The sequence below is a fragment of the Schistocerca piceifrons genome, chromosome 3, assembly GCF_021461385.2.
Source record: "Schistocerca piceifrons isolate TAMUIC-IGC-003096 chromosome 3, iqSchPice1.1, whole genome shotgun sequence".
NCBI lineage: Eukaryota > Metazoa > Arthropoda > Insecta > Orthoptera > Acrididae > Schistocerca > Schistocerca piceifrons.
In genome coordinates, this window is record NC_060140.1 from 919857820 (window position 1) to 919873310 (window position 15491).

Sequence of the window (15491 nt, forward strand, 5' to 3'; positions counted from 1 at the left end):
TTCTTTCCTGTCTGGTGTTTTATTGTTTTTGATAGGAGTAAGGGAAACGAAAGACTTTATTTAATTTCTATATTAATGGGTAAGGTCACCGACGAGTTTAATTTTTTTTACAATTGTCAGCACCTTTAACCCAGACTGAGACAGATTGGGATTCATTGATTTTACGGTGATTCCTCGTCCTGAGAACGAAAGGCATGATCGACAGGTAATATGATTTACTCAGATCTCTATTATAGACCTCTGCGACGTGAAATGTCCGGTATGCGATGACGTCACGGCTGTTAAAACTTTCTAGCCCTGGATCTTTATCAACTTTAGGTCCGCGAACGAGGGCTACGGTTACCCATCCGTTTCCATGCTGCAGGGTATCACTGTTGCTAATAGTAAAGTTCAGAACTCCACTACAGAACACTGATGGACCATGGAGGACGATTTGTGCACCTACATTGTTCTCCGTTTTAATAGCAATATTGTGTACTGCTTTATATACTGTAAGGCGCTTACGCCTTCCTCTATTTTTTCTTCTGAAATTCTTAGCCTATATCAGTCCGAAAATTAGCAGTAAATAGAGCAGGAACCTTTCGAGAATTTTCGTAACAACGTTAAATAATATATATATATATATATATATATATATATATATATATATATATATATATATGGGAAAGATTTTTAGCAAAAATCTCGAGGAGTCCTTGGCCGATTTACTTTATATATATATATATATATATATATATATATATATATATATATATATAGAGAGAGAGAGAGAGAGAGAGAGAGAGCGGGAATATAGGGGAAAATCCTTGGCCGTTTTACTTTTAAACATTTACACGATGCACTAACATATATTATACAGATAGGAAACGCTGTTAGGAAAAAACTTGAACACTTATTAACTAACTTAATTCAAAATTTTACACGATACTCTAAGAAACAGTTGAGCGGATATGGGCTATATATACATTTTTTAACACGTATGGTCTACAAACATATATGTAATGTATAAAGGGAAAACGGTGTTAGCAAAAATTTTGAACACTTGTAAAGAATTTTCTTCAATTGTTTACACGATACTCAGCTAAACATTTAGATGGTCGTAGGTTTTATATTGCATAATACGGAAGGCTATCAAAAATCTCGAGACGTTATTTCCCAACATCACATTTTCACACGTAACTCTAATAAACATTCAGAAGGGAATAGGCTATTTTTTTAAACAACAATGTACTGGTTTTCTGTTAAAAGAAGCCACACAGAAATGGCTCTATGGACTATGGGACTTAACATCTGAGGTCATCAGTCCCCTAGACTTAGAACTACTTAAATCTAATTAACCTAAGGACATCACACACATCCATGCCCGAGGCAGGATTCGAATCTGCGACCGTAGCAGCAGTGCGGTTCCGGACTGAAGCGAATAGAACCGCTCGGCCACAACGACAGGGAGCAACACTTATTCTTAAAATATGGACTAGTGGTTCCCCCCCGTCGGAGGAGGAATCACTGCGTCAGCGGGCAGTGCCCTGTCCAAAGGCCCATTAAGAATAGCTCCTCCCACTAAAGAGCCGAGAAGGAAGAACGTCCCGGCCGTGTCGGATTCACCAAACGAAGCTTGTTGTGCCTCAGCTTCAACCCCAACCATTCCTTCTCCCACAGACGTGTGATCCTCGACAGTGAAACTGAATTTACAGGAGCAGCACGTTAGGAAATTCTGTTTCCAAAGCAGGCATTTCCAGCTCTTTCATGTGCTGTTTCATTACGCTGAACCCTCTTTTGCCCAGAGGCCCAGCAGAATAATACCACCTTGCCCTCCTACTATGGCTAGTGTATCATGGATCCTCTGAATATACTTTTCTGCTGGATACCTGTGAGAGACGGCCTCAAGGGCACATACAGAGTCCGTGCAGCAGGATGCAGTATTTGCTACAGCGCTCTCAAGATCGTCATTCGTTGTGAATTTATTAGGTTACCGAGTATTGAGGATATATTCTGGAAATAACCCAAACGCCGCCAATGGAAGGTCCTGCATAGGCCTTCAGTGTAAACCACTCGCCGAACTGTTCGAACTGTACCTCCTCGTCTTGTGATTCTTGAATAGAGTATCCACTATTACCAGCTGAAATTTGTTGCAGATTACTCTTTCTTCTCTATGATTCCTAGTACCAAGCTCAAATTCTCCCGTAACCCTTTCATCTATTCCTTCTCTTGCAACTGCGTTTCAACCCCTCATGACTATTGGATTTTCATCCGCTTTATATAGTGAACTGCCTGTTCAGTATCCTAATAGATTTTCTCAACCTCTTTATATTCTGCTTGCGACGTCGGCGTGTATATCTGAACAATCGTTTTCGGTGTTACTATGCCGGCGAGACTGATGAGAACAACCCAGTTACTGGAATGTTCTCACTAACTCACTCTCTGCCCTACCTATCTTATTCATAACGAAAATTTGAAGCTGCTATTGCTATTACCCTATATTCATCTGACCAGAAAACCTTCTCTTCTTTCTATTTTCTCCACTAACACCCATTTACTTAGACTGAGCCTCAGCACTCCATTTTCAGATTTCCTACCTTCTACACCACGTTTAGACTTCTGACATTAGACGTCCCGACTCGTAGAATGTTACCCTTTCGTTGTTTATTTGATCTTTGACAGCCCCTCCCGGAAATCGGAATGAGGACTAATCTGGAATCTTTGGCCAATGGAGAGGTGACCATGAGACTTCTTCATTTACAGGCCGCATGTCCTTTGGATTAATGCCGTTGTTTCTGTTGCCTTCTGCATCCCATGCCGTCGATTATTGCTAATTCTTCCGCCTTTAGTGGCGTCCAAGAACAAGACTGACCCTGAATCCCTGCCCGCTCCTCCGCCCTCTTTCACAAGGCTGAGGGTGCCTTCTTATGCCGGAAGTCTTCGACCACCATTGCTAAAGATTTTTTCTTTCGAAATTTAGGCGATGGCTCGCTTCGAACACGAGAAACGGTACGTTTTGGTCGTTGGACAAATAAACAGAATTATAGGCCTATGACGATGACGTCAATGTGTTGTAAAATGATGGAACATATTTTATGCTAAAGAATTGTGAAGCTTTTGGGAGGTCCCGCAAACAGTAGTCTTGCGAAACTCAGCTCGCTCTGACCAACCGTGAAATCTGTAGCGTTCTGGACAACGGCACTCAAGTTGATGCACTGTTCCTTAACTTTAGGAAGGCATTTGACAGAATACCACACTGCAGTTCAATGCAAAAAAAGTACGACCTTACTGAGAATCGGACGAGTTTTCAGACTGGATGCAAGAGCTTCCCTGCAAATAGGAATGATGCAAACTTTGGCAGTTGACCCTGAATATAAAAAAGTAACATGTTTTGCACCCACAGGGAAATAAATCCACTACTGTACAACTACACTAATGATGACAATCTGCTGGAAACAGTGCCTACATAAAATATCTAGAAGTAACTGTCCAGAACAACCTTAGGCGGGATGATCTCATGAAACAAATACTAAGAAAAGCAACATCGAGACTGAGATTCCCAGGAAGAATCTTAAGGAAATGCAACTCAGCCACGAAATAATTGGCTTACAAGCTGCTTGTTCGATCGATTCTTCAGTTTCGTTCATCAATATGCAGTCCGTACCAGGTGTGACTCATAGAAGAGAGAGAGAAAGAGAGAGAGAGAGGGGGGGGGGGAGGTCCAACGAAGAGCGGCGCGTTTCGTGGTTGGTTCGTTTGCACGAGAGCGCTACAAAAATGCTTAACAAAGTCCAAAAGCAGGAGTTACAAGGGAGGCGTTCTGCTTCACGAAGAGGTTTGTTATTGAAATTTACAGTGAATACGAAAACAATTTGCTTCCTTCCACTTTCATCTAACGAAATGACCACGACGAGAAAACTCGAGAAATTAGAGCTAATATATAGGATTACAGACAATCTTGCGTCCTACGCGCCATTCACTTGTGGAACGCGGAAGGAGTGATCAGTTAGTGGTATGAGAAGTATTTTCCACCCGCACAGTTAGATGAGGCATGTGGAGTGTCATGCTGCTGTAGATGGCAGACCATTGAAGTTATTAAGACTTCATCGTGGAATGTAATTTCAATTACGGGAGTCGTAATCTCGTATACAAAAGTTTTGCTGATGGCACAGCTAGATGTAAATTATTAGCTTGGTGCATTAGTTCGTAGCGGTTTTTCATAAGTTTAATAAACAGATACACATGACAGAGATTTCAGTCATCAATAACATATTCTCCTTCACTATTTGCAAAGTTCCGTCAATGCTCCAGTAAATTTTTGATTCAGCGGCTATACAGATCACGAGGTTTTGATACGAAGAACTCGTTTAGCCATGCTCGGAGCGCATTTTCATCCGGAAAGGATGTTCCTTAAAGATTTTTCGACACAGAGCGGAAAAGGTGTAATTATGAAGGTGCAAGATCAGGTGAATAAAGTGAGTGCGGAATGACTTCCCAACCCAACACCTGTATCTGTTAAGTCCATACAGAATGGTTGCGGGTCCTCGGCTGTTTAGTATAAGATTTCAGATCCAAAACACCTTCAGTCATCTAAATTTCCAGTTTTATTTTGCTTTTTTACCAGGTTAGGCATTACCATCTTCAGGCCACCTGACTTACGTGTAGAAATAATCCCTCCTCTTGTACAATCGAAATGGTGACCAGCATACATTCACTATTATGCGTAAACTTCTTTCTAATAACTCGATCATTTCGACCATCACTTGCAGCCTACTGACACCAGCGACAGCATGCTGCCCCTATGTCTGTTGTACAAGAAGTAGAATTCTTCCTGCGCGTCGATGAAGGGGCCTGATGATGACGTGGTGTAACGCCGAAACAGGTAGCAAAATAAAATAAAACTGGAAATATAGGCTGAAGGTGCTTTTGATTTGACATTAAACTCCTCTATAATGTTTTTCCAGTCTAGCAGAATGCTGACGAGAGTTATCGTGGATTACTATGGGACTCAACTGCTCAGGTCATTAGTCCCCTAGAACTTAGAACTACTTAAACCTAACTAACCTAAGGACATCACACACATCCATGCCCGAGGCAGGATTCGAACCTGCGACCGTAGCGGTCTCGCGGTTCCGGACTGCAGCGCCCAGAACTGCACGGCCACTTCGGCCGGCTTCACGCAGTCTTCTTGGTGGTTGTTTTTGGGTTGTGTCTGCAAGACGTTTCAGCTGCTGACAATAAATGTTAGCATTAATGGTTACACCTGGAGACACAATTCGTAGGACACCATACCGTCGCTGTTCCACCAGATGCCTAACACTATATTTGTGGATGGTCACAGGTCTATGTACGGGGACTTTCTGCTTTGTCTGGACTCAAGCGCTCCTTTCTTTTCCTTATGTTATCACAAAGATACCATCCTCGCCCCCAATAATGTTACAGTATAGGAATTTTCGGTATTGTTCACGAGCCAATTCATGCTGAACAAGCAGAGATGCACATATGGCCATAGGCATATATTTGTAATTGTGGCTAGAGCTTGTGGTATCCATACACCCAATTTTTGAACCTTCCCCATTGCATTAAAATGTTTCCCCACGATGGAATGGTCACATATCATCATGTTTGCTAGTTCTCGGATACACTGATGTGGGTCATATTGTATTAATGCTTTTAAAAGATCTTCATGAACTAACGACAAAATATCCTCCTTAAAAAGAGAAAACTATTTTCTTGCCTTCCTCTGTCCCGTCCGCAGCTGCACTCACTATCTCCGAATGACAATAGGTAAGCTCCAATAGCAACAATGAGCAACAAATAAAAAAATGACAATCGATAAATAAACCCATAGCAAGCGAAAACGCTAAACAATAATGCTCCGTCTTAGTTATGAAACAAATACAAAGGCCTGTGAGTTGATTGCTGTGCTGAAAAGTTTAACATTACAAAACTAGAGGATAGGAAGTCCATCGGTGGTTGCTCCAAAAATTTGGCGCCAGAAGTTACTTCCCGTTCATCTATGGCAATAATTTGATAATTAACCCTGTATTTAGATAATTTACCAATTTTGCGTGAGATTTTCGTCTCTATCTTTTTTACTCTACGAAACCAGGAATGAAATTCCTTGGTGCACCTAGCACCAATTTGCCTCGTATGAAGTTCACACACTCGTCCCACTCCTATCCGTTTGATATACAGATTCCCCAACATGAATCTCTCCATATCAAGCAGGATGGACACTTTTTTATTGGTTTTCGCATTAACTGTCCCACTGCCAGATGTTAAGACCGAGCCGGCCGATGTGGCCGAGCGGTCCTTGGCGCTTCAGTCTGGAACTGCGCGACCGCTACGGTCGCAGGTTCGAATCCTGCCTAGGGCATGGATGTGTGTGATGTCCTTAGCTTAGTTAGGTTTAATTAATTCTAAGTTCTTGCGGACTGATGACCTCAGATGTGAAGTCCCATAGTGCTCAGAGCCATCTGAACAATTTTTTTTGTTAAGACTAATAACATACGGTAATTCCATTAGGATAATGTTTCTGAAAACTCACATTTGCTTACTACTAGCACTATGCTATTTTTACATTGCTACTCTGAGTTCAGTCGATGGCTTTTACTGTTCTGCGTAGCTCATTTTTCTGTATGTGCATTATATATTATTATAAGCTTATAGTAATAGATTTTTGGACTTACTTTAGAATTTGAGCTACTACGTTCTTTCGCTAGGTGTTGAAAGTCATCTGCACTAAGGGAACAGAACCCTACGTTAGTCTTGAAGTGAAGGAAGTTCAGATGTGTTCCACTAATGCCTAAGGATTCTAGATCAAAGTTTAGAAATCTTCACCTTTTCTCTGCGCTTGGTAATAGAGAATATTTTTACGTTTTCAACACTAAATTTTCTATTTTCCAAATGAAATCCATTGCAACTTGTGATTTCAGAATAATCATACAGACTGAATCTGTGCCTTCTTTCTCAGGGGTTGTTAGGTACTGATTTAGATGAAACTAAGCTCCAAAATTTTCTGAAAGTCCATCGTTAAGAACTACTTCACAAGCATCTCGCATAACTTCATTTGCTTTCATTACTGTCCATTTTTGATTATTTTTTTAAAGTCCTCACACATTTACAGATATCTTCTAATGCTCGTAGTATTCACTCTTTTGTTAGGCACTGTGTCATGTGCTGCAATAAATAATCAGATGTAATATCAATTCATCGGGAGCTTAGTTTTGGTTTCTCCACACTAACACTGTATTTTCATTACTTTAGCTCCTAGTCTGTCAAAAATTCATCCGAATAATTTTGTGTAATGCCGAATATTCTATCGTCGTTCTGCCATCATTTGCTTGAAACGATCGCCCCAAAAAACTAAATTTAGGGTTTAGCCCCTTCTCCTCCACTGATGAATTTCTTAATGGAATCATCTGATTTGCATACGTTGTTAACAGTATCAAATAACGAAAGCCGTAGTACAACAAATTCAGTACAGCAATAAGATCATTGTAAACAAGTTTGATGTTGCAATAGCCTAAAAATTATCATATGTCCCTCAGTGTATTGAACATAAACATGATTTCTGATAAGTCACTTCATCACTTTTAAAGTGAGAATGTTTTTAAGATTTGTTGACATATTCCACATCTACGAGACACAGTTCACTTGCGAATTATGGAAGATACATTAGCATATTTGTTTTTTTGTTGTTGTAATAATTAAGTGTGCATTCTTGATTTTCTGACATGTTTTACATACTGGAGGATCTTTTCACTATGGATCTACTAGAACGTATAGTACATGTAATCTCATCTAGTCTTAATGTCTTGTCGATAAAAAGGTTTTTAGTGTGAGGAGAAGCTCGGATTTGGGAAGGTTGGGGAAAAATTCGACTGTGTCGATTTCAAAGTCATCATCAAGGTGATCGCCTCCATTGAATTGTTTCTCAGTGCATTATATACTTTCCTTCATACTTTTCTCTACACCCCTAAATAATAATTTATAGAAATAGCTTTGACTGCCGGTTTCGTGCAAGTGTGCATAACTTTCATTTTGTAAGACGATAAGCTTGTTACATATTTTATTTTGTACTGATTGCGGCCGGCCAAAGTGGCCGAGCGGTTCTAGGTGCTTCAGTTTGGAACCGCGAGACCGCTACGGTCGCCGGATCGAATCCTGCCTTGGGCATGGATGTGTGTGATGTCCTTAGGTTAGTTAGGTTTAAGTAGTTCTAAGTCCCATAGTGCTCAGAGCCATTGTACTGATTGATAGTGTGCAAGTGTGTATAACTCGCATTATGTAAGACGATAAACTTGTTACTTATTTTATTTTTGTACTGATTGCTAGTTCGATAAATTCTCCCAATAATATACTGCCCTGCCACATCACTAGTTCATTTCCATGTAATATTGAATTACACTGACGGAAAAAAATCAGACGCCAAGAAAGAGTTGTGCGACGTGAGCGAAAACTGGTAGGCGAGTTTCTACATCTGAAAGATGACGTTTAATCAAATTTCACGGTATTCGCATAAGAGGGGCGCCAGTACCACCATTGTGAGGATGTAAATCAGGTTTGCTTCAATTACATGATGTCACCCAATCGTGAGCGTTAGTTACCTTTGAGGTCGGACGTGCTGAGTTGATATTAGTCAGGAATACCTTTAAGGTGACAAAGACGCTTTTATTGACACCTCACTGAATTTTAAAGAGGTCGTGTAACAGGGCTGCGGGAAGTTGGATGTTCCTTCAGAGATACTACAGAAAGGCTTATCAGAAAGGTAACCACTGTACATGATTGCTGGCAGCGGTGCTCACAAGAATCTACGGTCACAAGAAGATTGAACTCGAGACGGCTACGTGGCGCTACCGAGAGGGACGACCATCGTGTTCGGTGTATGGATGTGTTTCGCATAACCGCATCTGCAGCAGCTGTTTCAGCAGCAGTTGGCACCACCGTCACAGAACTAATGGTTTAAAGTCGATTACTTCAAGCACAGCTCCGATCCAGACACCGTGTAGCCTGCATTCCACTAGCCGCAAACCACCACCATTTGAGACTCCAGTGGTATCAAGCGAGAGCTCGTTGGAGGGCAGGGTAGAGGTCTGTTGTGTTTTGATGAGGTGGTTCAACCTCGGTGCAAGAGATGGACGTGTGTTGGCTAGGAGGAGACCAGGTGAACGTCTGCAACCAACCTGTCTGCCTGCGAGACACACTGGAGCTACACCTGTAGCTATCGCCTAGCGTGCTATATCATATGACGGCAGCTTCAGTATCATATTTACTCCACGGACCCTGACTGCAAACTCGGACATCGGTCTGGTGATTCGTCCTGTGGTGCTGCCATTCTTGAGTAGTATTACAGGGGGCTTTCTCGAACGGCGTAACGCTCGCCCGTATACCGCTGTTGTATCCCAACATGCTATACAGAGGTTCAAGATTCCGTCCTGGCCTGCTCGAGCAGAGCGCTTCGTTACAGGATCATTTAGTAATCGCGAAAGCGTTGCGGAGATGGTAGATCAGTGGAAGACTCTGCAGGAGAGACGCTCAGTAGCTCGGTACGGGCTTTTGTTGAAGTTTGAACATACCTTCACCGAAGAGTCAAGCAGTATATTGCTCTCTCCTACGTATATCTTGCGAAGAGACCATGAGGATAAAATTAGAGAGATTAGAGCCCACACAGAGGCATACCGACAATCTTTATTTCCACGAATAATACGAGACTGGAATAGAAGGGAGAACCGATAGAGGTACTCAAGGTACCCTCCGCCACACACCGTCAGTTGGCTTGCGGAGTTTGGTTGTACATATAGATGTAGATGTACATCACCAGATTAACCGTCCTTGTATTGACCGACCAAATGCAACGTCACGGAGCTCCATTTCACATAGTAACATCCGGTATCTGTATAACATAATGCATGCACGTATGCATTGTTGCGTTCAACATTCTGGCGGTTACACCGGATACTAATGTACCATCATTTTACTTTTTCAAAGGCCTATCTCGCGCTTACATTAAAATGTGAACTTACAACGTTAATCACTGAAATATGTTACCTAGACAAACAGATCACCGAAATTTCAATACTCTATATTAAGTTTTTTTTTTGTTAGTGTACATTTTGTCTCTACACTCCTCAATAACATTTTATGTAATTATCTTTTATAAAAAATTGCCACTTTTGTGCATGTAAGGTCCCGATTTCAAGTTGGAAAGTTGCACCGGTCACACCAATATTGAAGAAAGTTAGTAGGAGTAATCCACTAAATTACAGGTCCATATCGTTAACGTCGATATGCAGCAGGATTTTGGAACATATATTGTGTTCGAACATTATGAAATACCTCGAAGAAAACGGTCTATTGACACACGGTCAACATGGGTTTAGAAAACATCGTTCTTGTGAAACACAGCTAGCTCTTTCTTTATTCACATGAAGTGTTGACAAGGGATTTCGGATCGATTCCGCATTTATGGATTTCCGGAAGGCTTTTGACACTGTACCACAAAACCGGCTCGTGAAATTGCGTGCTTGTGGAATATCATCTCAGTTATGTGACTGGATTTGTGATTTCCTGTCAGAGAGGTCACAGTTCGTAGTAACTGACGGAAAGTCATCGAGTAAAACAGAAGTGATTTCTGGCGTTTCCCAAGGTAGTGTTATAGGCCCTTTGCTGTTCCTTATCTATATAAACGATTTGAGAGACCATCTGAGCAGCCGTCTTCGGTTGTTTGGAGATGACGCTGTCGTTTATCGACAAATAAAGTGATCAGAAGATCGAAACAAATTGCAAAACGATTTAGAAAAGATATCTGAATGGTGCGAAAATTTGTCCCTCCCCTTTTAGAATACTGCTGCGCGGTGTGGGATACTTACCAGGTAGGGTTGACGGAGTACATCGAAAGAGTTCAAAGACGGGTAGCACGTTTTCTGTTATCACAAAATAGGGGAGAGAGTGTCACAGGATTTGTGTCACAGGATTTGATCTGGACATCATTATAAGATAGGCGTTTTTCGTTGCGACGGAATCTTCTCACGAAATTCCAATCACCAACTTTCTCCTCCGAATGCGGAAATATTTTGTTGCCACCGACATACATAGGGAGGAACGAGCACCACGATAAAATAAAGTAAATCAGAACTCGTACGGAAAGATATAGGTGTTAATCTGCCAGGAAGTTTCATATCAGCGCACACTCCGCTCCAGACTGAAAATCTCATTCTGGATATGTCAACATTATTTAATAAAGGTTAATACTCATGCAACTGACATTAACTAAGTAAACAAGTTTATTTTATGAACTATGACTCACTATACCCAACTGCGAGTTTAACCCCTTTATATATAAAAAAAAAAGGTTCAAATGGCTCTGAGCACTATGGGACTTAACATCAATGGTCATCAGTTCCCTAGAACTTAGAACTACTTAAACTTAACCAACCCAAGGACAACACACAACACCCAGTCATCACGAGGCAGAGAAAATCCCTGATCCCGCCGGGAATCGAACCCGGGTAGCCCCTTTATAATCTGTTACTTTTTTTATACCTTGTTTAATAAATTCTCAGTATGTGAACTACTGACCCACTGTGTCACTAGTTTATTTCTTTGTAATAATGAATATATTTCCTTTCAGCGTCGGTCTTGGAGAACTTGTAATTTTAAAGTAGTGCAGTACTTGTTACAGACCTTAATGTATATGGTCCAGGTTGTAGTTTACTGTGAACTTCCCTACTGTTAGTCGTCTAAAGCTTCATCAAATAACAGATGGGCCACTGAATTTCGTTTTTACTCAGCAATTTAAGAAAATATTTTCTAGTCTGATGCTAATTCGGCGTTTGCATTACGATCGTAACCGTTATCTACCGCATCACCAGAACATGACATGCAAGAAACTTCCCAAATTGTCGCAGTATTTCTGTGAAGCCATTAATACAAAGTAATTATCAGGGGTAGACAAGAGAAGTTTAACCAAAAACCGACATCGCCGGAAACCACTCGCAGACGTCTCGATCGTAAACACTGTCTCGCAGCCGCTGTACTTCGCCATTTGGCCTGAATCCAGCAGCAGGCAGCGGCCGGACGCGGCTGGCGGAGATTGTTATGGGCAGCCTGTGGGAGTGCGACAACTTACCCGACGTTTATGAAGAAGCCGCCGTACAGCAGGAACGGAAAGATGGCCGGCGCGCCCATGGACATCGCGACTGCCGTGCTGGGGCTCAGGCAGGACAGCAGGTAGCCTGTGGAACAAAGTAGATGCACTCTGTAGAACAGCACAGTGTAGGAAACGTCTCACAGCACGCTCCCACTGTTCGCTGGCGGCAGCTCTTCCTCACGGTATTTTTGCCAATTGGGCTCCCACACCCCCATTCTCTCTCCTGAATAGGCGCAAAATCATGTCGAATGCAAAATGTTGTACTGAATAATTAAAAAAATGTTAGCAGGAGAAGAAAACTTAGTGAGTGAGGGGGAAAAAAGAAAAATCACGAAGCGTGTTCCACAAGGTTCAATTTTGGATCCACTACTGTTCCTTATAAAAAATGTTCAAATGTGTGTGAAATCCTAAGGGGCCAAACTGCTGAGGTCATCAGTCCCTAGTCTTACACACTACTTAAACGAACTTAACGCTAAGGACAACACTTACACCCATGCCTGAGGGAGGAATCTAACTTCCGTCGAGAGGGGCTGTTCCTTATACACAGTGTTTCAAAACTCAATGACAAAACTTCAGGAATGGATTCCCCATATAACGAGAAGAAAAAATGCTGTGTCAGCATGGGTCTGGGAATGCATAGCTACTGAGCTTTTCGAGTACGTCACTATTACACAACCTACGCTGACGACTACTGTTTGCCAGAGACAAGTGTACAAGTTACAAGCGTTGTACATGTAAACAAACTTGAAACCAATGTGATAGGGCTCTGAATATCCTTCAGCATGCGCAGATGAGGTAAAGTGATCCACAGTTAAATACGCAGATGTCGGTGTATCTGTGTTTAGTGACTGTGGTCTGCAGTCTGCTCTGAGTCACATGTAAGTACTGGAAACGTTAAATGTACCGTAGCCATTAACAAAGGTCTGTAAGGGGTGATTTGTTATTGTCTATGGTCCTGGTTTTCAGACTAGAAATATGCACGAACCAAGAGCTCCCGAACGTATTTTTCAAGTACGGTTTGGCGGACGGCAGTGCATTGGGAGTACATCGCGTGTGCCAGAAACGCTACATATTCCGCAGATTACCATACTGAAAGACATTTGTAGAAATTTTTATGTGAATATACGTGCTTCACATGTCCATCAGGTAGTGGCGGTCGGACAAAACGCGCAATACCAGATAATGGAGAAACGTCTACTCAAAGCTGTGGACGAAAATCCTGGAATGAGCACAAGTTGGTTACACTTGAAGAACAATGTGCCGCTCGTGACGATCTGGAGACGTTTTCATGAAAACATGCTGTATCCATACCATCTGCTGCGAGTACATGTCGTGTGTCATGCCGATTATTCTCCACGAGTAACGTTCTGCCAGTGGTTTCGGCAACAGTGTGTTAGAATGCCCTACTTGGCAGCTGTTGGTTTATTCACAGAAGATACGACAGTCACGAGAGACTGAATGCAGAATTTACTTAACTAGCACTTGTGAGCGGACACGATGCGCCATTCAACCGTCCAATCGTCTCACCAACAGAGGTTCTCCATTGGCAACTGTGCAGCATTTGTTGCCGATTCTTCATTCTAACCCTACGTCTTTCCACGGAGACGTACTGGGCACAATTAGATAGACTTCTTGCTTACTGCGTGCCATTTGCATCCAGTCGACAACTGTAATTCATGCACGATGAAGCTCCCGAATATTTCAGTCTCTTGACCAGTGGCACACCAACGCAGATTTTCCCTGGTGGTGGCATGGTTGTGATGGACTGATTACTTGGCCACCCCGTGCGCCTCTCTTAAATCTCCAGGACTTTCACTTGTTGTGACACATAAAGTCTCTCGTGTATTACATTGCTGTTGTGGATGGATCTACTCTCCATATAGGCGTTGTGACAACCTTTCAGACAGTACCACTGCACCAGGCGTTCTGATCGTGTGCGGAATTCAGTGAGGCTATGGATGGTGGCCTCTATTCAGGCAGGAGGAGGTCACTTTAAGCATTTCCTCTGGCACAAACCAGTAAGCAGATCGTAATAGCTGGCGCTACAGACGTTCAGTGCAGTTTGTAGGAACTAAAGGTCGAGTAACACTATAATGATACAATTCGAGGCCCACACTGACGTAGCCTTTTTTTTCTTCTTGTTATACGAGGAACTCATTTCTGAAGTTTTGCTGTCGATTTCAGAAACAGTCTGTATATGTAAATGAGCTTCAACTTAACACTCAACAAAAAAGAATTGGTACTTTTTGCTGTCGACAGTAGAGTTATAATAAATCTCATTAGAGTGAATGTAACTAAATTACACGTTAATGATAATTTTTGAATATTTATTAGAGGGTATTGTAAAAATAGACTTCCCATTTCTTTTGAGAAAACGCACTTCATTCCGTTCTGTACAACAAATAAAGTCATACCTCTAACTGTTGTAGCACATGAAAAGGAGACAATAAAAATTTTGGGACGTATATATTGATGAAAACCTGAAAACGTAAGGAACATATTACTGACCTTCTTAAACAGTTATGTTCAACTACTTTTGGTCTTAATAAAATTTTTAGTGCTGGAAACAAACGAATCAGTCTCCTTATAGATTTTGAATATTTCTACTGAAAAACATATTACGGAATAATTTCCTAGGATAATTCATCAATTAGACAAAGGATACTGATTTTCACAAAAGCGAGCAGCAAGAATGATTTATGGTCGTCACCCATAGTAATGTTGATAACCAGTACTCTAGAAGAAAGAAATGACCTTTATTATTCAATATTAAAGCTGTCAGTAGCTCAGAAATGAGCTGAATATAATTCAAAAAAAATTTAGGTGATTTGCCCAATAACACAAAAGATCTAACAAGTAGCAAAGCAATACAAAATCTAACCTAAAAACGTATCTACTGGATGTCTCATATTCCATACAAGAATTTTACTTAAAAACTCGTAGCCCAGAACAACTAGTTTTAATTACAGACACATACTTTGAGTAGGAATGAAAAATGTTATACTAACTGATGTCAAAACTAATCAGTTATACAGTTTCTGTGAATTGCATTGTTCTACATCATTTCAATAACAATAAAATTCAAATGGTGTGTCAACACATAGCAAATTGACTATCTAACTAACTGCCGACAATGTATGACTTTATTTTGTTAACATACACTTAATAATTTTTAAAAAAAGGTCACAGTACTAAGGAGCTATCCGACTGGGATGTAAATCGGAGGATGTGATGTACATGTACAGACAAAAAATGATTACAATTTCAGAACAATTGGATGATTTATCCAAGAGAAAGAGCTTCACAAACTGAGCTAGTCAGTAACGCGTTGGTTCACCTCTGACCCTTATGCTAGCAA

The 15491-nt window shown here is 41.3% G+C and overlaps 1 protein-coding gene across 1 annotated transcript in view; it reads right to left on the reverse strand.

Annotated features, from left to right (window-relative positions):
* The window catches only part of LOC124789218 (protein white-like), a 222243-nt gene that overhangs the window by 10534 nt on the left and 196218 nt on the right, over positions 1–15491 (reverse strand). The window contains exon 10 of the mRNA XM_047256512.1: positions 12113–12218. Within this exon, the coding sequence (XP_047112468.1) occupies positions 12113–12218 (106 nt within the window). The remainder of the gene's footprint in view (positions 1–12112; positions 12219–15491) is intronic.